Below are 26,068 nucleotides of genomic sequence, written 5' to 3' on the forward strand. Positions count from 1 at the left end.
CGAACCGGTGAACTCTGGGCCGCTGTAGCGGAGCGTGCCATAAACCTCTTGCGCCACCAGCCTGGCCCCTGATGTTACAGTCTTGAGGAGAATTCCTTCTTCAGGAAACCTCAGTCTTTTCTTTTAAGGCGTTTGTAGGGGAAGAAAACTTTTCCTTTCTTCCCTTCTCAGTTCTTTGGCTGGCCTAATAATTAAATTGACACAAGGCAGATTAACAGGAGAAAAACAATTTTAATTTCATACGTATGGGAGCTCATAGAAATATGAGACTCAGAGAAGTGACCAAAGCAAGCAGCTTTTATACTGTTGTCTAAACAAAGAAACAATAAATTTGTGAAGAACTGACAAAACAAAGAAGTTTGGGCTTGGGGTAGTAAATTAGTAAAGAAGTAACTAGGTTTGTTTATATAGCCTTGGCTCTGAATTCCCTGTCTCTGGTGATAAGGATGTCTCTGTATTTGCTCATACAGGGAGGATACCTTTCACACGGGAAATTTATTTCCTGCTTTCAGGGGGACAGACGAGGGTCAGAGTGTCCTTCTTGCACTGGCTGTTTCTTAAGAAACTTGAATTCAAAATAATCAATAAGCCAAAGTGGCATATTTTGGGGTGGTCTGCCCTGAACCCCATCACCTTCAATTGATTGGATGAGGCCCACCCACAGTGTGGAGGGTAATCTGCTTTACTCAAAGTCTACTGATTTAAATGTTTTTTTTTAAATTGAGGTATAATTGACATACAACATTTTATTAGTTTCAGGTGCACAACATAATGATTCACTATTTGTATATATTGCAAAATGATCACCACAATAAGTCTAGTTAACATCTATCACCATACAGTTATAATTTTTTTTTCTTGTGATGAGAACTTTTAAGATCTATTCTCTTAGCAACTTTCAAATATGCAATACAATATTATTAACTATAATCACCATACTGTACATTACATCCCCATGACTTATTTATTTTATAACTAGAAGTTTGTACCTTTTGACCTCCTTCACCCATTTTACCCACCCTCTACTCCCCAACTCTGGCAACCACCAATCTGTTCACTGTATCTAAGAACTCAGTTTTGTTTTTGTTCTTTTTTAGATTCCATTATATAAGTGAGATCATATGGTATTTATCTTTTTCTATCTGACTTATTTCACTTATCATAATGCCCTCAAGGTCCATCCATGTTGTTCCAAATGGCAAGTTTCCTTTTATATGGCTGAGTAATATTCCTGTGTGTGTGTGTGTGTGTGTGCATGTATCACATTTTCTTTATCCATTCACTCATTGATGGACACTTAGGTTGTTTCTATATCTTGGCTATTGTAGATGATGCTGCAGTGAACACAGGGGTGCTCAAATGTTAATCACATCTAAAAAATACCTTCACAGCAACATCTAGTGTTTGACCAAACCACTGGGCACCTTAGCCTAGCCAAGTTGACAGATGGAATTAACCCTCGCATGCAGTTATTTTGCTCTGTGGAAGATTTTTTGCTTTGCAAGACTTAATTGGGGTTGCTGTTGAGTTTGTTTTCCTCTATGGGCTAAATTTTGTATCTGGCCTTTGAAACCAAGCCCTCTCCTTTGTCCATCGGAAAAACGCCAGGGTGCCTCAGAGTCTTAGAGGGGTCATTCCCTCTCTCACTTGTTTTCTCCTTCTCCTTTCTCTTACCAGAGGTGCTGCTGAAGATGCATTCGGTTGGAATCTGCGGCTCAGATGTCCACTACTGGCAGCACGGTCGAATTGGGGATTTTGTTGTGAAAAAGCCAATGGTGCTGGGGCATGAAGCTTCAGGAACAGTCGTAAAAGTGGGATCATTGGTAAAGCACCTAAAACCAGGTCAGCAAAGCCCTTCAGCTCAGGGATTTATTTGTTCATTCAACATAAATATTTGTGCATGCTTTCTTGGAGCCAGGCCCTCTCTTAAACACTGGGGATACAGCAGTGAACAATATAGTCTTGGTCCCTACACGCATAGATCTTACCTTTCACAGGGGAAGGCAGAGCTGGGACAGACAGTTACTTAATTACAGTTGTGCTGAGGGCAGCAGAGAAGAATACAGGGTGTGATCTGTGTGTTCTACCTAGACCCCTGTCTTGTCTGAGGGACAATTAATTCAGCACCTGAAGGTAAGTAAGAACTAAGCCAGGAGAAGGGGTGGAGAAAACGTTCCAGGTGCAGGAACCACAAACTGCTTCCACAAACTGCTTCCACATGCTGAGAACCAGGGCTTTTGATGCAGTCTTTGATTTTATTGGATGGCTGGAAAACCACCAATAGTTTTCTCGATTTTGCTTAGTTCATTCTCCCAGAGGGAGGAATTCTCAGCTGTGGCAGACTGTGATGTTCCCAACATAGTGAATTAAATCCCAGCTGTCTTGGCATAGCAAGCCATTGGCTGTAACCTTCCTTTGCTAATGAGGCCACTGCACAGCCTGGAGATGAGGTCAGATTATTTGGGGGATGAAGGGAATTGGCAAGAGGTGCCGTCCTGTGTTAGTTATAAGGCTCTTTGAGCCCGGCTACATGGGGAGGGCTTGACCAGGTCTGAAGAAGCTAGATGTGTGTCTCATTTAGTAATGTTAAGTCAGGCCCTCCATTCATTATCAGTGGAAGTCAAGAAAGCCCCTGAGGTTTTGCAAGGTTATCCCGAAGTGGAAGGTTCATAGCTTCCAGCAACCACTGATTGGTCCTTACCTGTGGGATGAGGTCTCTAAATGTAAGTCATAACAAGGAGTGGGGGTCTCTAAATTATAACAGATTCTTAGTCAGCATCTACAATGGGTCCAGCCTTGTGCTAGGTACTTTGAGGGATATAGAAAATTGAGAAGATATGATCCCTGGATGCTTTGGTCTAGTTGAGGAGACCAGACGTCAGGACATACGTAAATACCAACAATTAAAGGACAAGACCATAGGGTGCTGTTGGTTTGCAACCTCCCTGGGAGCTTCCCAGCCCTGTATATGGAGGGCAAAGGGAGACTGAAGAAAGAGGTGGACCGCTCCAGATTGGTAGGTAGCAGGTTTAATAAGCACTGGAGCTTACATGTGAGGCTTGTCTTGGGCGGCTACAAGACAAGTAGATCTGCGCCCCTGCCCACCAGAATCTTAAAAGTTTTTATAGAGGCCTTAAATGGATTCAGTTGTGTATACCATCCAGCTGGTCTCAGCAACACATTGCTCTCTCAAGCCTGAATCCTTGAAAATGGCTCCCACTGTGGGAACGGTGGGGAGAGTGTACATTGCAAGCGGGGTGGGGAGTGGGGGTGGTGAGGAGCCACCAATTGCCTAGGTGCAGTTCTCGGGTCAGCTGGTGGTCACGTCCTCTCGATGACCTCCTCCAACAGGTGTATTCAGGTATGGGAAAGAATAGGCTCTGGCATTTGTTGTGGGCAGAGGTGCTTAAAAAAGAAGGTTCCTGGAGGAGATAGATTGAGCTGGACATTTAACAATAATAATTATAAGAAGAAGAAAAAAGCATCTAACATTTATTGATTTACTATTTGTTAGTCTCCAGGTTAAATACTTACATGTATAATTATTTATTTCATTCTTGAAACAACTCTATGAGATAGTCATCATTTTCCTCATTAACAGGGGAAAAAAATGAAGTGTGGTGATTGTCCAGGGTTGCACTTGTTATTCTGAGACTAACTAGTCTGGGGTGCCTGGCTTGGTCTTCTTGACTCTGAAGCAAGTACTCAGAACCACTGGGCTGCCCGGCATCTGGAGACTTGAGAAAAGTTTTGTTTTTGAGTTAGTGAAGAGGTCAGAATCTAATATTCTAGTTAAGTGGAACAGAATAATAAAATTATAGAGGTGGGATTACGTATCTGGGTTGCTAATAAGTTGCTGCCTGGAGAAGAGGTTCTGTGTTAGGAAGTTAGTGGAGATGATAAAAATGCATAATCTGGGGGCCAGCCCCGTGGCCTAGTGGTTAAGTTTGGCATGCTCTGCTTTGGCGGCCCAGGTTTGGTTCTCAAGTGTGGACGTGTACCACTCATCGGCAGCCATGCTGTGGCAGTAACCCACATACAAAATAGAGGAATATTGGCACAGGTGTTAGCTCAGGGTGAATCTTCCTCAAGCAAAAAGAGGAAGTTGGGGACTGGCCCAGGTGGTATAGTGGTTAAGTTTGCGCTCTCCACTTCGGTGGCCCGGGGTTTGCAGGTTTGGATCCCAGGCATGGACCTACGCACTGCTTATCAAGCCATGCTGTGGCAGGCATCCCCCATATGAAGTAGAGGAAGGTGGGCATGGATGTTAGCCCAGAGCCAATTTTCCTCAGCAAAAAGAGGAGGATTGGCAACGGATGTTAGCTCAGGGCTGATCTTTTTTTTTTTTTTTATAATTTTATTTATTTATTTCTTTTTCCCCAAAGCCCCAGTAGATAGTTGTATGTCGTAGTTGCACATCCTTCTAGTTGCTGTATGTGGGACGTGGCCTCAGCATGGCCGGAGAAGCAGTGCGTCGGTGCGTGCCCGGGATCCAAACCCGGGCCACCAGCAGCGGAGCACATGCACTTAACCGCTAAGCCACGGGCTGGCCCAGGGCTAATCTTCCTCACCAAAAAAAAAAAAAAAAAAAAAAAAAAAACCACAAAAGAGGAAGATTGGCAACAGATGTTATCTCAGGGTGAATCTTCCTCAGGAAAAAAAAAAAAAGCATAATCTGTATAAAAGTCCATCTTTAAAAAGCACTGTGCATGGGCCGGCCCGGTGGCACAGGTGGTTAAGTGCACGAGCTCCGTTGCTGCTGCCTGGAGTTCACCAGTTCGGATCCTGGGCGTGCACTGACGCACCGCTTGGAAGCCATGCTGTGGCGGCGTCCCATATAAAGTAGAGGAAGACGGGCATGGATGTCAGCCCAGGGCCAGTCTTCCTCAGCAAAAAGAGGAGGATTGGCAGATGTAGGTCAGGGCCGATCTTCCTCACAAAAAAAATAATAAATAAATTAGTAAATAAATAAATAACTTAAAAAATAAAATAAAAAGCACTGTTCAACTATGAGTTGTTATGTGTTATTATAATGAAATAATAATTAAAAGATATAACTGAGTAATATAAAACTCCACCTGATCATGAGGGATCTTGAATGCTAGGTTGAAGAATTCATCATCAATGGTGGAAGCATAATTTGGAAAAAGTTCGTTGGGCAGCAGAGAAAGTAGCGAGGGATAGAAGGAAGAGACATATACAGGTAGAGGAACACATTTTAGTTGTCGCAGGGATTTCTGTGGATACTTTTGTTTTTTAGGATACAAAATTTTTATTTAAGTGTTTGATATACTAACTTTGACTTAAAGTTCTGATCAACTGATCTGGAAAGAAGAAAACCACTCATTGAGTAGTTCTTAATATTTGTTTACAAAATTTAAACATATATCTTAAAGAATCAATAAATCTTAGGCCTGGAAGAATTCTGAATTCACAATATAATGTGACCATCTATTTCATAGTTTGAATTTCCTCTACAATAATAGCAGCTCAGATAATTATAATAATGATAAATACAATAAAAAATAGTGAATACTGCTATATATTAGTACTGCTATCGTACTTTTAATGAGCACTGACTGCAAACCGGGACTCTATTCTGTGAGTACTTTTAACACAAAAGACAGAAAAAATAGCTTAACATGTCTCTGCTTAGTAAAGGGCAGACTGCCCACGGGTTCCTCAGGCTCAGGAGGGCCCTCGCTCTGCTAGTCATCCCTCTGGGTTGGGGGTGGGGATTGGTGGGAAGGGACACAAGGGAAAGAAATTTCTGAGGTAGTGGTGGTGGTCTGTATCCTGATATGGGTTTACATTGCACAGGTGAATGCATTTATCAAAATTCATCTAGTGATCCACTTAAGATTTGTGCATTTCATCAATATCTAAATTTTACCTTAAAAGAGAACCATAAACAAGTATTGAACTCTAGTTAATAACGTGCAGACTGAAGTATTTAAGGGGAGATTGTACTGATGTCTACAACCTGCTTTAAAATGCATCAGAAAGGAAGATGGATTGATGCGTGGAGAAGAGATGGATAGATGGTTTGGATGGATGGATATGTGACAAAGTGAATGTAGCTAAATGTTAATAGAAGAATCTGGGTGGAGGATATCTGCATGTTCACTGTACAGTTCTTTCAACTTTGCTGTGTGTTTGAAAATTTTCATAATATAAGAAGACAGGAGAGCGATTCAAAGGCTGCGTTTCCAAGCAGGCATAGTGAGACATAGAGTAGAAGTCTCATCCAGCTGGCTGTTCACGAGCCTGAATGTTCCTCTGCACTGTACCAGAGTCTGAGGCCTCTGCGGTCATACGCCTTAGCAGTTCTGCTTACCAGGAATCACTTGACTCCTAGTGTTGTCTAAACACAATCAGACTGAGCAGAAGCCACGCCAAAATTATGGCTCTTGTGTTTGTAAAGGCCTTGCCCATATTTTCAAAATAAGTGAAGAAAAAAATGTCTGCAAATGCCTCGCGCTGGCCACCACTTTTGCGGCAGATTTTGAGATGGGAACTGGACCTGGCTTGCGTTAGAGATGGACCGGTTCTGTGTTTCCCAAGCTGGGAGGTGGCTGTGGAGCTGGAGAGGCAAGTTGGCTTGTTCCAGGAGTTGGTAAAAGGGCCAGACCAGTCTGTGGAGAAGTGGCTGGTCATTTTCTCCCGGAGTGTGAGTCTGTGCTGCATCCCGTGTTTCCTGTGGAAGCACTAACAGGCTGGGCTTGCCTAGGGCACTCTGGGGCCCCAGGGAGGAGGGTGCTCATTCGGCCAGGTTGGCATCTGCCCGTGGGCATGCGTCCCTTCACCATCTCTGCCCCTGCTCGTGTTTCCCCTCCAGGTGACCGTGTTGCCATCGAGCCTGGTGCTCCCCGAGAAATCGATGAATTCTGCAAGATTGGCCGGTACAATCTGTCGCCGTCCATCTTCTTCTGTGCCACGCCCCCCGATGACGGGAACCTCTGCCGGTTCTATAAGCACAACGCCAGCTTCTGCTACAAGTTAGTGCCCACGGCTCCGCCATGTCACCTAGGAACTCTCCCCATCCGTTTGTTTGGTGTTCTTCTAGTTTCCTGTGGTGATTTCTTTGTTCTTTTCAGCTCATAATTCCAGACATGAGGCATCCCCTGGACAAGCCTGCCCTTCTTGGTGGCATTGAGCCACCTGACTCAGTAGCCTGACCAGGGCTAAGACTGACTCCCAGGGCTTGGTTTTAGTCTTTCAGTCTACCGTTCCCTCATCTAGAGCAACAATAGAGAATTGTTGCTGAAATCACTCCCTCCTCTCCAGCCATCCTGGAGACAACTTGTTGTGGTCTGTCCTCCATTATTGGTCTCCACTGCAGCTACAGGAAAGAGCTTATAACAGCAGTGACCTTGACGACCACAACCACAAACAATAACAGCAACCATTGGGGTTTACTGAGGAGGCATGGCTTGGAGCCAGGGCATGAGCTCTGGGACCCTGGATCCACTCCCTCCCAGCGAATGACTTTGGGGAAATGACTTAGCCTTCCTCTACTTCAGTCTCACTTAATCACCTGAAGGTTAAATAAGGCATTGCATGTAAAGTCACAATTATCATTACTGCGTGCCTGGCCTTGTGCTGTTAAGTGCTCTGCATGCTTTATCGTAGTTAACCTCCGTAAGAATAATGGTGAGGTGGGCACCAGTACTGAGTTTTGTGCAAGGGTCAGCAGAGGCAGGAGGAGGCTGACTGACTCAGGCACGGAGCAGGGCTAGGAGTCAAGCCTGGGCAGCTGTGATACTCAAGCTCCTGTTCTGTGCTGTCTACCTACCCTAGCTCTCAGAGTGGTTTATGTCTGGCAGAAGCAAGATGCTGCACCTTCTGTGTGGGCCCCGGCCCATGGGGCCCTGGGGATCTGATATACCACTTTCCTTCTGACCTGACCAGGCACGTTTTCCTCCCACCCCAGCCCGGCTCCAGCGGTGGCTCTGTAGGCAAAGATGGGACTTGTCCGTTGGAGGCCAGGTGCCGGTCACAGGGGCAGTTTGACCGATCTGAGTTTTCTAGTGCCCACTGGAAGCCTTGAGAAGAGTCACAGGCCAGAGACCGAGTGATGAGTTTAAGTCAACACCTGAACCTGCTCTAGAAGAAAGCAGGTGATGTGGGCAGAGTCCACCTTTCAGCAAGTGGTTCCTGAACCAGCCCATCTTTTCTGGGCCCTTTCCAAGTCAGGGCGCCAAACAAGATTTTCGTGGAATGTAGAGGAGCAAAGCTGTAAAGCTCAAGCCTAACCACTGGTCTCTGCCGGTCACCAACTTGTGACCTTGAGCAAGTTACTTGAACTTTGTAATCTCAAATCCTTGCCTGTAAAATGGAGATGATAATAGCACCAATAGGATGAAATGCATAGAATTATTGATGGGATTCAATGAGAAAGGCCTATCAAGTACTCAGCATGAGGCCTGGCTTATAGTAGGTGCTCAATAAACAGTGCCATGCTATGTTGTAGCCATGGCTTTGTGTCTGGGGGATGGTACAGGGTTAGGCCTGAAAGAGAGCCTTGCACTGGGATAGAGGGTGGTTTGTAGGGAATGGTGGGGGAGGGGGTGTTCTGGTTGACAATGGCGATGGGAGGGTTGAGGAGGGCCTCTAGGGGCCATGCAGCTCCCACCTCTCCTCTCCTCCCAGGCTACTTTCTGCCTGTGTCCCCAGCCCAACCCTGGACCTAAGCCCTCCTCTCTGGTTTCTCTTTATGAGATTCCTACACTGCCACAGCCTCTTTATTTTCCTACCCACCTTATTTTCTTTCTATCTTCCTGCTTCCCCCTTGGCTTCTTTATCATGCTTTTGCCTGTTCCCTGAACCCTATTGTGAAAACCACCAAATTGCCTTGTCATTCTCTGGTGTTTATAAAGTCATGAAAGATTAGGGTTGGTAAGAAACTTAGAGTCCTCTTATCCTCCTTCCCCCTCCACCCCCACTGAACAAGGTTGGGGAAGAAGGACCAGTAACCGTCCCAAGGTCAGTGGTGAAGGGGCCAGGCCCTATGACTCTGCCCTGTGCTGGCGCTCCTGCCTCCATGCGGCTGGGTGCGGCTGCATATGTGACAAGGCAGCCTCTGCCTAGTCAGAATAATCTCCCAGATAACAATCCTCTCTCATCACCGTCCTCAATCCCATTTCTCCTTGGTGTTCTTATTCCAAGGGGAAGTCAGAGCAAAGGTGAGAGGAGCACACAGTTCCTGACCAAAGGCCACCCTCAGCTTAGAGCCCATATAAGCTTGAGGGGAGGCCCAAATGTGAAGGTGCAGGTGTGTCTGAGAGAGTGTGGTTGGGGGTCCTTGAGAGAGTGTGGGAGTCTTCATTATTTCATTTCAAACTTTTCCCCTTATATAGCATTGACGGGGTAGGTTGGGTGAGTGGAAGGGGTGATGACAGCAGTCAGAGCAGGAGAAAGGACTGGGGTGGGGGAATGATGTGGGAGAAGCAGAATAGAAAAGAGAAGGAAAGGGTGGTGGGCAGCAGCCAGGCCGACTGTAGGCCTTGTTATTTATTCTTGGGACGATTGTGAGCAGTGACAGCAGGATCATGGAGATGAGCATGTGGTTTAGCTGCTACGGTTATTTCTTTTTGGAACTTCAGGGTTTTCATGTTCTTGCCCGTGGAGGTTTGGGGGGCACTGAATAAATACTGGACAGTGAGGAACTAGCAGAAATTAGATATTAACTCCAGAGCTGCTTGTACCAAGAGGCAGCTGATATGGGACAGGCAGACGATGTGGAATGAGGAGACCTGGGTTCAAGTGTGGCTTGTCCACTCACTAGCCTTGTAACCTTGGGCAAATCTCTTAATGTCATCGAGCTTCAGTTTCCTCTTCTGTAGAATAAAGGTAAAAATAAGCCTGCCCTTCCTGCCTGACAAGGTCATGATAAGGCTTAAATGAGATTATGGGTGAGAAAGCTCTCTAACCTGTAAAGCCTTATGCAAATGTTTGCTGTCATTGTCAGTGGGATTGTTAATAGGGTCAAGATGCCAGTAGACTTGGAAGTGAAAGCCAAGAACCCAGTGGTGAAGGTGACACAGCATTTAGTCAGCTGTGTGGAAGACAGGCCCTTTTCCCATCCTAACCAGTCCTGGGACAGCCAGGCAGCTGCTGCCTTCAGAGGTGGTGCTTCTGGAGCATGTAATACAGGAGACAATGAACACAGTGATGCCAGCTTCTAAATCACTGTTTTGCAAAGCTGCTGGTAGTCAGGATTGTTTGCTAAAGTGAAACCAGAAAGGCTATAAGTTTGAGAAGGAGATATGGTGCTGGAATGTAGTTATGTTAACCCCTTGTTAAATGAACTTTTCATTTTTTAGTGACCACCACGCCCTACCTTATCTTGGATAGCAGTTAAAGAAAACATAATGTATTCACATTCACTGAAGTGATTTCACCAAAGAAAACCATTTTCAGAGGGGGTCATGTGACATAGGCTCTAGAGTCAGAATATCTGCCTTTCAAATGAAACCCTTTGAGCCCCTCACTGGCTTTGAACCATTGGAGCAAGTCATTTAATCCTCCAAGCTTCGATTTCCTCCTCTGTAAAATGGGAATAATAGTACTTACCATAGAACTGTTCCAAGGGTTTACATGAGTGAATATATGTAAATTGCTTAGCACGTTGCCTGGCGCATATGTAAATGCTCAATAAATATTAGCTATTGTTATTATTGTTAACCCAGAAGGACTAACTGAGTGTGTTGAATGATTCCTCAGGCTTCCTGACAATGTCACCTTTGAGGAAGGGGCCCTGATTGAGCCACTGTCTGTGGGAATCCATGCCTGCCGGCGAGCTGGAGTCACCCTGGGGAACAAAGTCTTTGTGTGTGGAGCTGGTAAGAAGCAGACTACACCCTGGTTAAGAGCTCATTAAAGGGGAATGTAGGGACCCCTCTGCCCATCTCACTCCCCCTCCAGGGGCTGAAATTGGTCCTAGAATCTTTCTGGATAGGGGAGAATTACAGTGTCCTATTCCCTCAGTGACCAGCATTTTGGTAAATAAACTAATATCTGCAGACATGATAGTAATGTTATTTCCTAGGCAACGTAACCCTTCTGTTCATTTAAAGAATGCATTTGGGATTATGTTTCAACCCTTGCCAGGAAACTAGGGAAATATTTTTGGTAGCAAAGGGAAGGGCAACTTTTGGAACTTTCAGATCATACCAGAGAAGTGGTCTCCTGGTCCATCCAGGAATGAGATGGGCCCTGCTCATGGCCAGTGGAAGGAGTGGAGTCCAGCCCGCCCTGAGTCAGCACTCTGCCCGCATTGGGGTTGCAGCTAGCTGCCTTCTCTCCTCGCCTGCTTCCAGCCACCCAAACAAACCCTAGCAGCCTCAGACTGAATCATTCTAGGCTTCTAATTGCTGGTGACCAGACAGCATGCTCACACTCCTTGTGGGTGTGATGTGGTGTTCCTCATATACTTTTTTTTAATTGAGGTATAATTGACTTATAACATTATATTAGTTTCAGGTGTACAACATGATGATTCATTTGTATAAATTGCGAAGTGATCACCGCAATAAGTCTAGTTATGGTTACACAATTTTTTTCCTTGTGGTGAGAACTTTTAAGATCTACTCTCTTAGCAACTTTCAAATATGCAATACAGTATTTTTTTTTCTTTTTTTTTTGGTGAGGAAGATCAGCCCTGAGCTAACATCCATGCTAATCCTCCCCTTTTTGCTGAGGAAGACCGGCTCTGAGCTAACATCTATTGCCAATCCTCCTCTTTTTTTTCCCCCCATAGCCCCAGTAGATAGTTGTATGTCATAGTTGCACACCCTTCTAGTTGCTGTATGTGGGACGCGGCCTCAGCATGGCTGGAGAAGTGGTGCGTCGGTGCGCGCCTGGGGTCCGAACCCGGGCCACCAGCAGCTGAGCGCGCGCACTCAACTGCTAAGCCACGGGGCTGGCCCCTACCTACGCTTTCTTAAAAAAAAAAATCAGTATATTGCAAACAGTTTTCCATGTCAATAGATAAAAGAGTTATGACATAATTTTAATAGCTATGTAGTATCCCACTGTAGTTTATTTAACTAATCACCCCTTTGTTGCCAATTTCAGGTATTTTCCAGTGTTTTACTTCCTGGGGGAACTCACAGAATTATTTTCGGGGAGTGACCAAAAAGCAAATCCCCCAAGATATTCTGCGTAGCCTCATTTTCTAGGTCCGGTTTTTGTGTTAAAACCATCGTGTCATCTAGCATGCAGACACTCTGGGGAAACAGGTGGTCTCCAGGCTGATTCTTAGGCACCTGAACATTGTGGAGCTGCCTGAGAGGCTGGGTCAACCCAGGGAGCCAGCTCACTTAAGGACACCCTCCAGGGTGGTCCTCAGAGGGTACCTAAAAAGGATATGTCTCTCTCAGGGGAGGTGTGGTGAGTTCTAAGAAGGTAGGATCTAAGAGAGAACAGGAAAATATATTCAGACTTTCTGAGACTTCTTATTCTCTGAACAAATAAATGTTTCCTTGAGCCCTCTGGTTCTTTGACGTTATCACCAAGCAGTGCCTAAGAGTAAGTGGAAAATTTCTGGCTCTGAGGTATGAGAGAATCAAATAGAACCCAGCACTAGGAGCAGATTTCATGCAGAGGACAATTCCTCATGGCTTCAACAAACAGTTGTTAAGGTCTCACTCTGTGTCAGGCACTGGGATAGATGCTAGAGGTACACAAAAGTTATAGTTTCTGTCCATGGCCTGGACAAGGGGGAGAGTTGATGTTTAATATTTCACAAATATCCCCCATTTCCTGCTTTATTTAGGGCCAATAGGACTGGTCAGTTTGCTCGTGGCCAAGGCAATGGGTGCAGCTCAAGTGGTGGTGACTGGTAAGAGTTTTCTTCTTTTTAAATCTCCTTGAGGGGGAAACCGCTGGACCTACAGTTTGGGGCAGGGGCATGAGACCTATTCCCTTCCTGGGGTACTATGTTTCTTTTTTTTTTTTTGTGAAGAGATCAGCCTTGTGCTAACATCTGCCAATCCTCCTCCTTTTTTTGCTGAGGAAGACTGGCCCTGGGCTAACATCCATGCCCATCTTCCTCTACTTTATATGGGACGCTGCCACAGCGTGGCTTGCCAAGCAGTGCATCGGTGCGCACCTGGGATCCGAACCGGCGAACCCCAGGCTGCCGCAGCAGAGCGCGCGCACTTAACCGCTTGCGCCACCGGGCCGGCCCGTGGCGTACTATGTTCCTAAAGCGTCTCCTCCTCTTTTCTCCTGGGTTCCAGGGTTGAAAAGCCCACCCAGGAATGACCAAGTCAGGCCTCAGGAGGAGACTCTTCTGTGAAGCTGCTGAGAGAGAGTGGCTGCTGTGGAAAAGAGGACCTGGCTCTTTATATGTGGACCTTAGGCGCTAGTGCACATACTGCCCACTTGGTCCTAAGAGGTGGCTCAGTCCTTGGTCTATTGACCAAGCCCAGGAGGCAAAGAGGGTGTGTTTGTGTGTTTGTGATGTGGAGTTAGTGGGATGTGAGATATGTGTGGTATGGGTGAGAGACATGAGTGTGTATGTTTGAGGGGAGGTTATCTGTGATGGCCTGTGTGGGTATGTGTGTGTGGAGCTGTGTGGTGTGTATGGAAGCATGTGGGGTGTAGAAGGCTATGTGTGTATGTGGAGAAGGCATCGGTATGAGAGTGTGTGTGTGTGTATAAGGTATCTGAGTGTGTGCGTATGTGTGAGGAGTGGTTATCTGTGAGATTATGTATGGGGGTCAGTGTGTAGAGTTGTGTGGTGTGTGGGGTGTGTATGGATGTATGAGGGGTGGGGATGTACAAGGGGGTGTGTGTGTGTGTTTTGTGTGAGGAGAAGGTATCTGAGAGATTGTGTGTGTGTGTAGCTCTGTAGAGCTGTGTGGTGTGATTGGGCTGTGTGGAGATGTGGAAGGGTGTGGATGTTTGAGGAGAAGTTATCTGAGAGAGAGAGTGATTGTAAGAGAGAGAGACAGTGTATGTGGTGTGAATGGGAATGTGTGAAGGTATAGAGAGTACGTGTGTTAGGCTCAGCGAGACCACCCACTACACAAGAGCTTCATTGCCATCAGAACACGCACCTCCATTTTTATTTTTTCCCTGAGCAGCCATCCAGTTTCTCAGTTTGAAAGAAACTTCTGTTCAACTTTAGATCTGTCTGCCTCTCGGTTGTCTAAAGCTAAAGAAGTCGGGGCTGATTTCATCCTCCAGATCTCCAAGGAGAGTCCTCAGGAAATCGCCAGTAAAGTGGAAGGTCTACTGGGGTGCAAGCCAGAAGTCACCGTCGAGTGCACAGGGGCGGAGACCGCCATCCAGGCGGGCATCTACGTGAGTGGGATGAGGGTAGCTGAAGCTGGTGGGAAGCTTCTAGGCGTCAGTGCAGGGGAGGATCAAGCTTCTCCACTGACTGCTATATGACCCCTAAGCAAATTAGGTAATCTCTTGGTGTCTCTGTTTTCTTATCTCTCTTTTGGAGATAGTGACACTTGCTTAACATCCTCATTGAGTCAGTGTGAGGTTTAAACAAAGTAAGAGATACACTTGGTCCTTGAAAGATGTTAAGTGACCCACACCTTAGGATGGCGTTGGTGGCATGGTCATATTTTAAAAGAATGCTTTTGGTACAAGGATCAACAGGAGGAACAGGAAATGATGCCTTAGCTGGGGGTGGGAAATCCCTACCTTGTTTTATTGAGGAAAACTGCAGTCTGTGTCATTGATACAAAATGCCAGACGTTAAGTTAGTCACAGAGGTGAGGTGATTTTTCAGGGTCAGAGTTGGCTCCCACTGTCTTCTCCCAGAACTAGGAACAGATAAGCTGCCAATACCTGATTCGCCCCTCAGCGACCCACCAGTAATTGATAGGAAGTTGGCGGGGTGGCAGGTGTGGCATTGACAGATCAAAGGATGAGGAAAAGAGAGGAGAAAGAATACCTTCTAGGTTCTGAGCCCTACCTTGTGCTGGGTCTTCTACTAGGTGCTTTATAAACGTGATGCCTAATCTGCACAATAGCCCTGAAAATTAGTTCTCATTGTCCACATTTTACCGTGAGAGGCCTGGTGACTTGCCTTGAGCACACGGCTCCAACGCCTGAGCGTACCCTGCTCTGGCCGCTGCTTAGGAGAGGAAGTGCAGGAGTTGACAAGGAGCCAGTGGGCACCCAGACTAAGGTGGGAAGGGCTGGGCTGGGGAGAGCCGTGGCAGCTGCCACCACTGGGCACTCCTGCCATGCCTCCCAGACTGCTTCCTGCAGTAGCACGGGCTTCCTCCTTCCTTCTGAGTCATAGCTTGGTCACCCACAAGGGCACTTTGCACCGTGCAAGACATTCTGGGGAAACCTAACCCCTTGAGCTTAGAGGTACAGCCCTAAGGCCTGGCACCCTGGCAAAGCTGCCTAGCCCTCCTCCTACCAAGACGCCCATGGCAGCGGAGGCCAAGGAAGCAATGGGAGGATGAGGAGCAGCTGGCACCTTCGGCCTGTCCTGAGTTCCAGCTGGAGTCAGCTTGCCCTCTGCTCTATTGTCAGAGACAGTGGTAGCCGTGTGGGAAGGGGCAAAGAGAAATAAAAACCTCAGAGGGCAACGGATCTGCATGTGATCAGTCGACCCAGGGCATGTCTTGGCTACCTGCTGTGTGCCTGGCTTTGTGCCGGACACCTTGAGGGCTATGACAGCAAGTGAGATGTGTCTACTGTCTTCAAGTTGTTGGCAGGTCAATGTCCCCCGTTCCACAGAGAGGCAGTAAAAGACATGGGTTCACAATGCAAGGCTTTCCTTCCTCTTGTGCCCTGCCGGGAGAGCATCTGAGAACAGTTGGCATCTCCAGCTGTTGATGGTGAGGCCCAGTTGCCAGTGTACCTGAGGTGGACATGGAGGTAAATGTGACCCAAGGGCCTCACCAGGCCTGAAGCCAGTGCTTCTCATGAGTGGGCAGTAGAGCCATCATGTACGACAGGTGCTGCAGAATGCTGCAGGCCACCCCACCAACAGGCAGGTTAGGCAGAGGCGTACCTGAGAGTCACTTTCCTGCCAAGTCATGACTAGATAATGTTCATGAGGAGATGTAGCAAATGCTTAGTGTAGAATTGATGTCACCTTCTTGGTGCAGAGGTCACACCCACAGAACAATTGTCAGGTAGATCAAGCATTCCTTTGCCGGTGGTCAGTAAGCTACTGGCCTGCTGGCAGCTTGGGATGGCCAGTTTGGTGGTGTTCCTCCACCTCCTCACCAAGAGGAGAGGAAATGCTGATGGGGAAAGAGGTTTCCTGGAAAAGTTCTCAGCCAAGAGTATCCTGTGGCTCACTCACAGCTTTGATCCCTCTCCCCCATTTTTCCAGTGGGGACAGTTGTGAGATACCCTCCCCCTTACTGACAGTGGTTACATGTCACAGGTGGTTTGTAAGTGACTCCACACTTCAATAAAAACAGAAAACGCGCCAATCCTTGAGTCCATCCCAGTGCTGAGCGCTGTGATTGTTACCCCAACAGCCCTGCTGGGGAGGCATTGGCCTGTTCTTACACGTGAGGAACCTGGCTGAGGACACTGTCCAGGGTCCCATAGCTCGTGAGTGCAAAGGCCAGGAGTCACCCCCACACTGCAGGCCTCTCTCCATGGTGTATCCTTCCCCTCAGAGACAGGGGCTGTGATGTGTGCCTTTTGTAGCCCCACTGTTTAGCACTTAGAATGGTCCCAAGAAGGGCTTTGCTGCTGACTATAATGAAAACTTAGCATGAGTGAATTGTCCATTTTTCCTTCTCTCGTAACATTGAGCACAGTGGTCCCCAAAAATCTCTGGGGCAGGCACAACGCTCATGTGGAGTTATGTGGAGACTGTCAGGAGAAATTTCACTCTCTGGCCCACTCCAAGGAGGGAATGGCAGAAGGATGTTCAGGGAAGACAAAATCCATTATGACTGATACTATTGGGATGAATGTCTCAAATGCCAGCCTACATGTTTAAGGCAATTTTTAAACCACAGAATTCCAATAGCCCTCTCCATTTGTATAGTTTTCTCACCAAAAGGGTGGTTCCTTAGAGAGTTGACAAAAGTTCTGTCTTGTGGGGTGGGCACTCTGGAGGAAGAACAGGTGCTGAGATGAGGCAGTGGCTGACGCCGACATCTGGTACTGAATTAGTAAAGCTCTGAAAGATGCTCAGGGGCTGTTGCAGACTGGCCTTGTGAGTAGAGGAGATTCTCACCGGGGTCTGGAGAACCTCGGCCATTTCCTGGGATGTTGTGGACAGTGAAAGATGCTCCCACTGTGCCTGGTCCTCCACTGGTAAAGTGTATTATTTCAGGATCTTTAAAGAACATAATTTTACTCTTCTGCTCTGTTGAGTTTGGTTGACATGTTGAAGAGTTCAACAGTATGGAAAGAATCATGTTCTCTGGAATTTTTGGATACTCACTTGATGCAATCAGAAGACATTTGGGTGATGGCAGTGTTATTGGGAGTGGGAAGTCTGCGTTTCTCATCTTCTGGGTTTTCTTGTTCTTACCTCCTCCTCAGGCCACTTGTTCTGGTGGGACCCTGGTGCTTGTGGGGCTGGGCTCTGAGATGACCACTGTGCCCCTAGTGCATGCGGCCACCAGGGAGGTGGATATCAAGGGTGTGTTTCGATACTGCAACACGTGAGTATATTGTGGGTAAGCCACGGTGGCCAGCGGCCAGCAAGACCAGGGCAGGCCCCACATAGCCTCTGGGACCAAGAGTCTCTGCCTATTTATTCATGCGGGGCACTCCTTCGACACGCTGACAGCTATGCGATGTGTATGATAGGGATCCAAAGAGAGAACATTCACTCCTGGTTAAAGAATGGGACGGCAGAGATGGCAGAGGGAAGGACAGAGGGATAGAGGGAGGGAGGAAAGGATAGAGGGAGGGAGGGGGATTTTGAAGCATGCTCTTCTTGGGTATCTGCCACTCATCGCCCAGGCCCTCTCTTTTCCATTTCTTTAAGTGGCCAGATCTCCATTTTCCCCCTTTAAAGGGAAAGAGAGAAGGGAGGACAACAGCAAGAACTCAAGTCCCTTAGTTTCCACTCTAGAGCCCCAGGGTGCACCCTGGGAAGTGAGAGGGTGTTAATTCACCCCACCCCATGTTCTGTGGCTCCACCTTCTCCGCTGCTGGGAAACTCTGTCCAGGACCCCCTTCCCTACCAGTGTCCCTTACTCTCCTATCTTTAGAGTCTGTAACCATTCCCTCAGTGGAGTGCTGGTTTTCCAGTAAACTCCCGCCAAGCCTAGCTGCTAAGAGGTGTGATTGGATTGTTCCGGGCTGCCTCCCTGAGGCTTATCTGCCCTTTCACAGTGGCCTCCATATGCCCTATGCCTTTATACCAAAGGAATTCTAGGCTTCATGATAGACATTGCAGAGGCGTGGGGGGTGTTTGGGAACAGGCTCTGTACTCCCAAATCACAAGTCATAAGATCATTTCCACTGTTGTTTTTCTGTAGAATTGATCTTGCAGAACCATAGTGCTATAAATAAATGTGGCCGAGATGATCTTGTGCTTGGTGCTTTTGGGGACCTGGCTCTTACCTCCTGAAGGTTGAATGTAATGCCTGTGATCTTTTACAGGTGGCCGATGGCGATTTCAATGCTTGCATCCAAGTCTGTGAATGTAAAGCCCTTAGTCACCCATAGGTTTCCTCTGGAGAAAGCTCTGGAGGCCTTTGAAACATCCCGAAAGGGATTGGGGTTGAAAGTCATGCTTAAGTGCGACCCCGACGACCAGAATCCCTAATGTTAATTGGGCTCTGCCCTCATCCCCACCCTCTCAGCATCTTGGGGCTGAATGGCTGGCAGGGGTGGGCTTTGATGCACAAGTTTCTTTTGAATAGTAAGAATAACTAAAAGAATTCATTATAAGCAGAGAGCCTTACCCAGAGGAGTTGGTGTGCCTTAAAAACAGCGATAGATTTGGGGAACTTGTAGCCAGAATGACCTGTTCATGCTGAGCAAAGTTCAGCAAATGGAGCAGAGCTTGGCAGGCAGTTGCTGGGAACTCCCCTTCTTCCTGGAGTGCTTGAGTCGAGCAGGGAAAGAAATCTGTCCAATGGGTTCCTGGTTCCACCATGACTGTGGCCAGATGGGAGATGGGGTGCGCGTTATGAAGAGACAACTTGATCAAGACTTAACTGGCGCAGAAGCTGATTTTCAGGAAAATCTGCAGCTGAGGGTCTGGAATGAGGGATTGTCAGCAGTTTTAGTTTAAAGCAGTGTTTCTAGACATAAATGTTATTTGGTTTGATGACAAAAGGAGAATAAGAGACTGACTTTCCCTGGTCTAGGATAATTTTAAAACCAATCAAACAAAACTGAAATCCCATGTGAGGGATTCAGTTGCATTCCCCAAATATAGAAATAGTCAGGGAACTTCTCAGCGCTGCTTGAAGACTGCCTCTTCCACTCCTGAGAATTCTGTGTCACCTTGCAAGGTAAAGAACTGCCTTCCCAACTCTCCCCACCCCCACCCTTCTGCAGGTTCAGGGGCAGCCACTGCAGGCTCCTTGGGCACTAGGTAGCCAGGAGGCACCTACCTAAGTGCAGTCATGGGGAGTCTCATGGGAGACCTTAAATTGTTCCTCTGACTAGCCCAAGAGGGTTTGGTCAGTGCCCCTGTCTTCCCCACCCCACAGGATTAGCATCTCCTCCTAGGCTCAAACTCACTGATGATTATTAGACAATTCCATTTAATTATAAACAGAAAACCTTTCCCTTTCTCACAGCCAGTTAAAGCTCTTGGTATCTTTCTGTCTATTTGAATGATATCTCCAAACTTGTCTTATTTTAATTGTGGGGTTTTCCTGTGTAAGATTTGGATCCAAATCACATTATGCCTATCTGTGACTTTGAGATTGTTAATCAAGAATGAGAATGTAGTAGCTGTGATATAACTTGGGCTGCAGCCTTTAATCCCTCACTTCAGGTCGGGGTGGAGGGTGAGTTGTGATTCGGGAAGGCCGTGACCAGCGCCTAGAATTCCTCCAGCTGCTTTGGGTAATAAATTCTGCTTGTAGTGTCTGACTGCTGCTGCGATTTGTGCCTATTTGGGCAGGAATGGACTTAGGTTAATCATTTCACAAAAGGAGGATCCAGGATTTTTGAAAGTGACACATTCTCTGCATCAAATATAATTTCATTGACTGTTGGAAATTTACATGAATGATTTCTAGTCCTCTCAACAAGCCAAATACATACGATTGTTTTACAGCTGAGGAAATAAAGAAATCAAGAATAACTTGCTCAAGGTCACACACTGCTTTTCTTGTCTCATGTTATCTCTGGAGGAGGATGGGATCCACACACAACACATGCACACACTCAGCAGCCACACAGCCGACTTGGACTGTGTGGCTCAGAGCCCAATGGAGCTCTGCTCCATTTCCTCCTCTGAGTCCTGTTTAGCTCTAGGGACAGACTTGCCAGCTGCCTTCTCTCGAAACTTGCCTTCCAGCTCATTGGTGCCCAAAGTTCCTTGAATGTGGAATGAGAAAGCCTTCCCTTTCTGGATGGAAAGCTTCTACCAGAAATGCCCCTGAGGGAGGTGGATTCACTACTTTAAATTCACGAGCAGTGGCTTTTCCTCTGATTGTGGTTTGATGGAGGGAGGAGGCCACTGAACCTGAGAGGGACTTAGGAGCTGCAGAGGGAACTCTGGAAAGGGAGGGCAACCAAAAACAAAGACGGGTCACTTATATCACAATTGTGATTGGGTTGGGTCTTTTAAGTCAATGTCTTGGAGCCTCTGTTTCCTGGTCTATTAAATGGGCTTCATGATGCCCACCATGTGGGCAATTATGGAGAGTGAATGGGCTGATAGAACATAGCAGTTGAGGGAATACTTCCCATTTCCAAATCCCCCTACAGCTCTCAAGCTACAGTGATGTTTCACAGCTTCCCAAATAGCGGCAGAAAGGGTGGCGGAGGAGAGGAGGTGGTGTGGGTGGGCCACCAAGTGCTGGCTGCTCTGAGTCCTCCGGGTGGTGAGAGGCCCCGAGTCAGTATCACTGAGCTGGCGCTGGGGCTCCCTTGCCTCCGCATCCTTATTGAAATGTTTCCCCCGCTATTTGGAAGGGGCTGCAGGAAGCCCAGGAATTCATTGCTCCTGCCACCTCCACTAAGCACTCAATAAATATTGATTGACTCAGTGAATCAGTCCCGGAACCAAGAATATGAATTCCCCACGAGCTCCCCAACCTTGGGTGGCCCTGCTGGCCTCTGTGTGCTCTGTCACCGGTGCCCGGCACCTGGCTCGCTTTCAGTCAACACGGAGGACCCCACCCAGCCGGCACTCCCAGCACTGGGGTGGGGTGTAAGGGTGGAGAGCTGGGCAGAGGACCCTGCAGGCAGACCACAGGGTGGAAGGGGGAGGCTGCCCCACGGACCCCAAAGGAGAAAGGGGACACAGCTCCAGCACCTCCCTCTTGCCGTCCACCTTTGGCTACAGTGGAAGCTGATGTGAAGTCACTTCTGGCCTCCCAAGCCCTGGTTCTCAGGCCACCCGTCTCACGTCTATGTAGCACAGTCCTGCCTTCCTAGCTCCTATTTTGCTCCCTTTGGGACAGAAAGGGGGCCTGTGGGGAATTTGTTTGGGCCAGAGGTTAGGAGCTGGGGAGGTAGGATTCATTGGTTTCCCAGAACTGTCCTCTGCACATGATCTCAGCCTAGACTTGGAGGACAGAAGCCAAATGAGAGGGCCTACATCCCTGGGTGGCAGGCGAGTCTCCACCATCCCCGTCCCTCTCTGCACACCGAGGTCCTCGAGGGCTTAGGGAGGAGCAGGATGGAGAAGGGGCAGCAATGAAGCGGCTTGGCTAGGAGCTTACCACCCGCAGGAAGTGCCTTCAGGACAGAGCAAGTGTTCTCTGGCGCAGAGGCTGCCGTGTTGAAGCCATGTGGCAGTGCTCCTACGGCACCCACCCCTCACGCACGACTTCCCTCTCCTCTTAGAGCCCTAGCTGAGTCAGACCCTGAGCTCCTTCCCTGGGCACCTGGAAGTGGCACAGGATGTGTGGATGGTGTTCCTGCTGAGATTGCTCAGGGCTCTTAGCTTCAGTGGGAGCTTCTTGAGGGTGATGGGCAGGGGAGAAGCCTCTGTCCTCTGGGTCTTGGACCCATCAGGCCTATGAGAGGCAGCATGTTGTAAAGGGTTTGATGCCAGGAGTCCTGGGTTCTCTCTAATCCTGGGCCCACCACTAACTCAATGTGTGATTTGCCAAGTCACTTCCCTGATCTGAGCCTTGGTTTCCTCCCTTGTTAATGGAAGGGTTGGACTAGACAATCTTAAGGTCTTTTCCAGCACTGATATCATACAGGGTTCCCATCACCCCAAGGCCCTGGGGAGTGAGGACCCCTTTGGGGTGTCCCTCAGGCTTGAGGTGTGAGGGGCCTTCTTGGGTTTCAGTTCCAGTCCTGCGTGTGTGTGTGTGTGTGTGTGTGTGTGTGTGAAGGGGTCGCCAGAGGGAGGGAGGTGAGAGGAAGGGAGGGGGGCTGCCTGTGGAAACACCTGCATCTTGGGCATCACCTTGTTCTGCTCCTTGGCCTCAGGCTCCCAGGTGTGGTCCTAAGGGGGTTTGCACAGCCCAGAGCTGGGCCCGGGGAGGTCTGGCCCCATCACTGACTTCCCTGCTAGTGGTCACTGATTGGCCTTTCTGTGCTCCCCGTGGGACTAGAGGCAGAGGCACGGCCTGGCTGGGGGTGGGGGAGCCCAGCAGTCCATCCATAGCCAGGGGGGAGCTATGGGAAGAAGGTGGGCCTGCCTGGGTCCAACACCACTGAGGCACGGTGGGGGCACAGCTCCCTTGGGACCAGTTCTAGGCTGCCCTGACCTCACAGGCTCTATGTGTACTGGAACACCAACTACTGGCTGCTTGGGCCTCCTGGGTCCCAGAGGCCTCTCTCACAGGCCTGCCTCAGCTCCTCCTCCCTGGCAGGAATCCCAAGAGTTTCCTTGAATCAGCTGTTTGCAGTGCTCTTGTCACCAGGAGATAGCAGTGACTGTACTTTGCCTTATCACACAAGTTTGTCCATTGTTAAGGAAATAAAGGCAGATAAGTAAAAAGAGAAAAGCAGCCATACTCTGTTCTCTAAGGATGCTAATAAGTTGGGGCACTTCCAGCTTTCCCCTGTGCATTTCTATACACATAAAACATATACATGTATTTATGATCGGAAAGGGATATGTACTTGACCTGCTTTTTTTCCATTTTCACCCATAATCAATAAGGACTTTTTTTTTTAACAATCACAATTCCCATTAACAAAATTAACAATAATTCCTTCATATCATTTAACACCCCATCAATCCAAGTCCAACCTTCCCTAATTATCTTAAAAAAATGTGACTTCCCACTTGGTTTGCTTGAATCAGGATGCAAACACATTGCACGTGACTGATATGTCTCTTAAGTCTCTTTTAATCTATTATAGTCCCCCTCCATTTTTGTGTAAATACCATTATTATGTTGAAGAAACCAGGTCATCTGTCCTCGCCATACTGTTTTTGCATTTGTTTTCACTTAAATGATTTTCATTTAATAAACTGTTAAATTCCTTTCTATGTCAATAATTATACATCATCATTGTTTTTTCTTTTTGTGAGGAAGATCAGCCCTGTGCTAACATCTGCCAATCCTCCTCTTTTTGCTGAGGGAAACTGGCCCTGGGCTAACATCCATGCCCATCTTTCTCCACTGTATATGGGGCACCACCACAGCATGGCTTGACAAGCAGTGCATCGGTGCACCCCCGGGATCCGAACCCTGGGCTGCCTGCTGCAGTGGAGCGCGCGCACTTAACCGCTATGCCACCAGGCCGGCCCCTATGTGTCATCATTTTTAATCACCATATCCTGTTGTGAAGACGTACTATCATTTATAAAGCAAATCACAATATTGGGGTATTTGGATAGTCTACAGGGTTTGGGGCTTATAATAAAGTTGCAATGATTATCCTTGTGCCTACATTTTTGTACTCCTGACTTATTATTTCCTAAAGTTATGTTTTAGAATGAAAATAGCTGGGTTGAAGAGTATGCACATTTTAAAGGCGACTTAGACAAGAAAACAAAATACTGATATTGAGACTATCTAAAAAATCTGAGATTGGGGATGCCCCAGGCCATGTACAATGTGGGAGGACTCTAGGGTCTGGGGGAGATTTCAGGGTCTGCTGAGGACGCGGCCATGAAGCCACTGGTTCCCTGACTTCAGGCCAACATTGGGAAAGTTGGAGGCTTGGGCCTCACCGTATATAAACTTGGACATGTCACCAGTTCCTCAGACCTCAGTTTCCTTATTAGTAAACTCGGTGGTCCCTTCCAACTCTGGGAGTACTGCCAGGACATGACAACAAACAGCCCCTGTAAAGGGCTGGTGTAGGATTCACAGGGAACTGTGGCTGGGTTACTGTGGTACAGTGGACCCTGTCAATGAACTTTTGCTGGAAGACTCTCCCCACCCCACCAAACTTCAATGCCAGGCGACTTGGTACCAACTGCCAAACTTTAATAAGTCACTAGGAGGAAGTGAGGGTGGCGTGTGTAGAATGTTCCTTTTTGGCTTTGGCCTCTCTTAGGTAGATGCAAATCCATGTGGCATAGACTGAATTGGGGTAGTTATTAAGATGCAAGTCTTGGATTCTCAGACCCCAAGAAATTGACAATTTGTAGAACTCTTAAGGAACTTTGTCGTCTGAGGGAATGATTCCTATATAATTGTCACATTACTATTTTAATCTCTTGTCACATATATATGTTTAATGCTGTGTTTATATAGCTTAACACTGTAGATTTTCGAGTGTGCTTGCATATTTGCGCTTGCATGTTTTTTCCTTCAGGAACACTGAATTGAATCCTCTCTCTTGTCACCATTATGTGGGATGGGATGGGCATGCTATTGTCAGTATCAAGGATTTGTGATTCTAAGGAGCTTCTGGAAAAACTGTTATCAGTAAGCAGAAGGAGGACAATACATGATCTGAGAGACAGTGAATGAGGAAAAAGCTGAGAGCTGAAGGAACTAGTAATCCAGGGCAAGCTGAAGAAAGTGACTCAGCTGTGGCCTTTGGAGACCAGGGCTGCTGGTTCTAGGGAGCGCTGGGCTTTCAGCACAGCACAGGGACAGACAGACACCAGCTGGAGTTCTCCTGGGCCAACCCCAGGCTTGGCTTCCCCTGCTACCACAGATGAAATTCTGCTGCACACCCAACGAAACTAGAACCTGAGGAACCATTGCTCTGTTCACTGGTTCTCTAAGCCATGCCATCTTCTCCCAGAATAGGGCTCCAGAGTGACTGATGCTTGCACGGGGAAGACAGACATTGCTGGGGTGGTTGGCTGGGGAAGAGTTTCCGTCATATGCCTTGTCATGGGCCTGACTGGAAGAAAAGCTCTCCTGCATTTGGAAGAGGTGGTGAAGGAAGAGGCCCATGGGAAGTTTGGTTGTCTTGGGCTCCCTGTAGTAGGAGAGAGGTAGGTCCACATTAGGCTACTCTGTTTCCTCATGACCTTGAGCAACTCACTTAAATTCTTCCAGCCTCAAGTTCCTCATCCTTTTTTTTTTTAATATATACATAATTTTATTTATTTATTTTTCCCCCAAAACCCCAGTAGATAGTTGTATGTCATAGTTGCACATCCTTCTAGTTGCTGTATGTGGGACACGGCCTCAGCATGGCCAGAGAAGCGGTGCGTCAGTGTGCGCCCGGGATCCGAACCTGGGCCGCCAGCAGCGGAGCGCACGCACTTAACCGCTAAGCCACAGGGCCGGCCCCAAGTTCCTCATCCTTTAAGTGGGAAAAATAATACCTACCTCAGAGTTGTCATAGGGACAAAATAAAGGGATTTGGAAGTCCTTAGCATGGTGAATGGCACCATGATTGTACTTAATAAATGCTTCTGCACCTGCCCCTCCGTCACCAAACCTTATCTCTTCACCTGATAAATGAGCAGGGTGGGTGATCCCCAAGACTTTTCCAGCTCTGAGCCTGGAGTCTGCAAAGGTGCTTGGAAGTATGCGAGAAGTTCCCAGGGTGGCAGAAAAGGCCTCAGCCTGGCCATGACCCAGCATCCCTT

The 26,068-nt window shown here is 47.6% G+C and overlaps 1 protein-coding gene across 1 annotated transcript in view; it reads left to right on the forward strand.

Annotated features, from left to right (window-relative positions):
• SORD (sorbitol dehydrogenase) overlaps positions 1–20,249 on the forward strand; it is a 42,441-nt gene extending 22,192 nt beyond the window's left edge. Inside the window, exons 3-9 of the mRNA XM_004421519.3 lie at positions 1,678–1,842; positions 6,839–6,998; positions 10,726–10,844; positions 12,779–12,844; positions 14,138–14,313; positions 17,500–17,621; positions 18,571–20,249. Coding sequence (XP_004421576.1) covers positions 1,678–1,842; positions 6,839–6,998; positions 10,726–10,844; positions 12,779–12,844; positions 14,138–14,313; positions 17,500–17,621; positions 18,571–18,736 — 974 coding nt within the window. The 3' untranslated portion in view covers positions 18,737–20,249. The remainder of the gene's footprint in view (positions 1–1,677; positions 1,843–6,838; positions 6,999–10,725; positions 10,845–12,778; positions 12,845–14,137; positions 14,314–17,499; positions 17,622–18,570) is intronic.
• Positions 20,250–26,068: the final 5,819 nt, after the last annotated feature.

This window comes from Ceratotherium simum, chromosome 3, assembly GCF_057802395.1.
Source record: "Ceratotherium simum simum isolate JZ-2026a chromosome 3, ASM5780239v1, whole genome shotgun sequence".
NCBI lineage: Eukaryota > Metazoa > Chordata > Mammalia > Perissodactyla > Rhinocerotidae > Ceratotherium > Ceratotherium simum.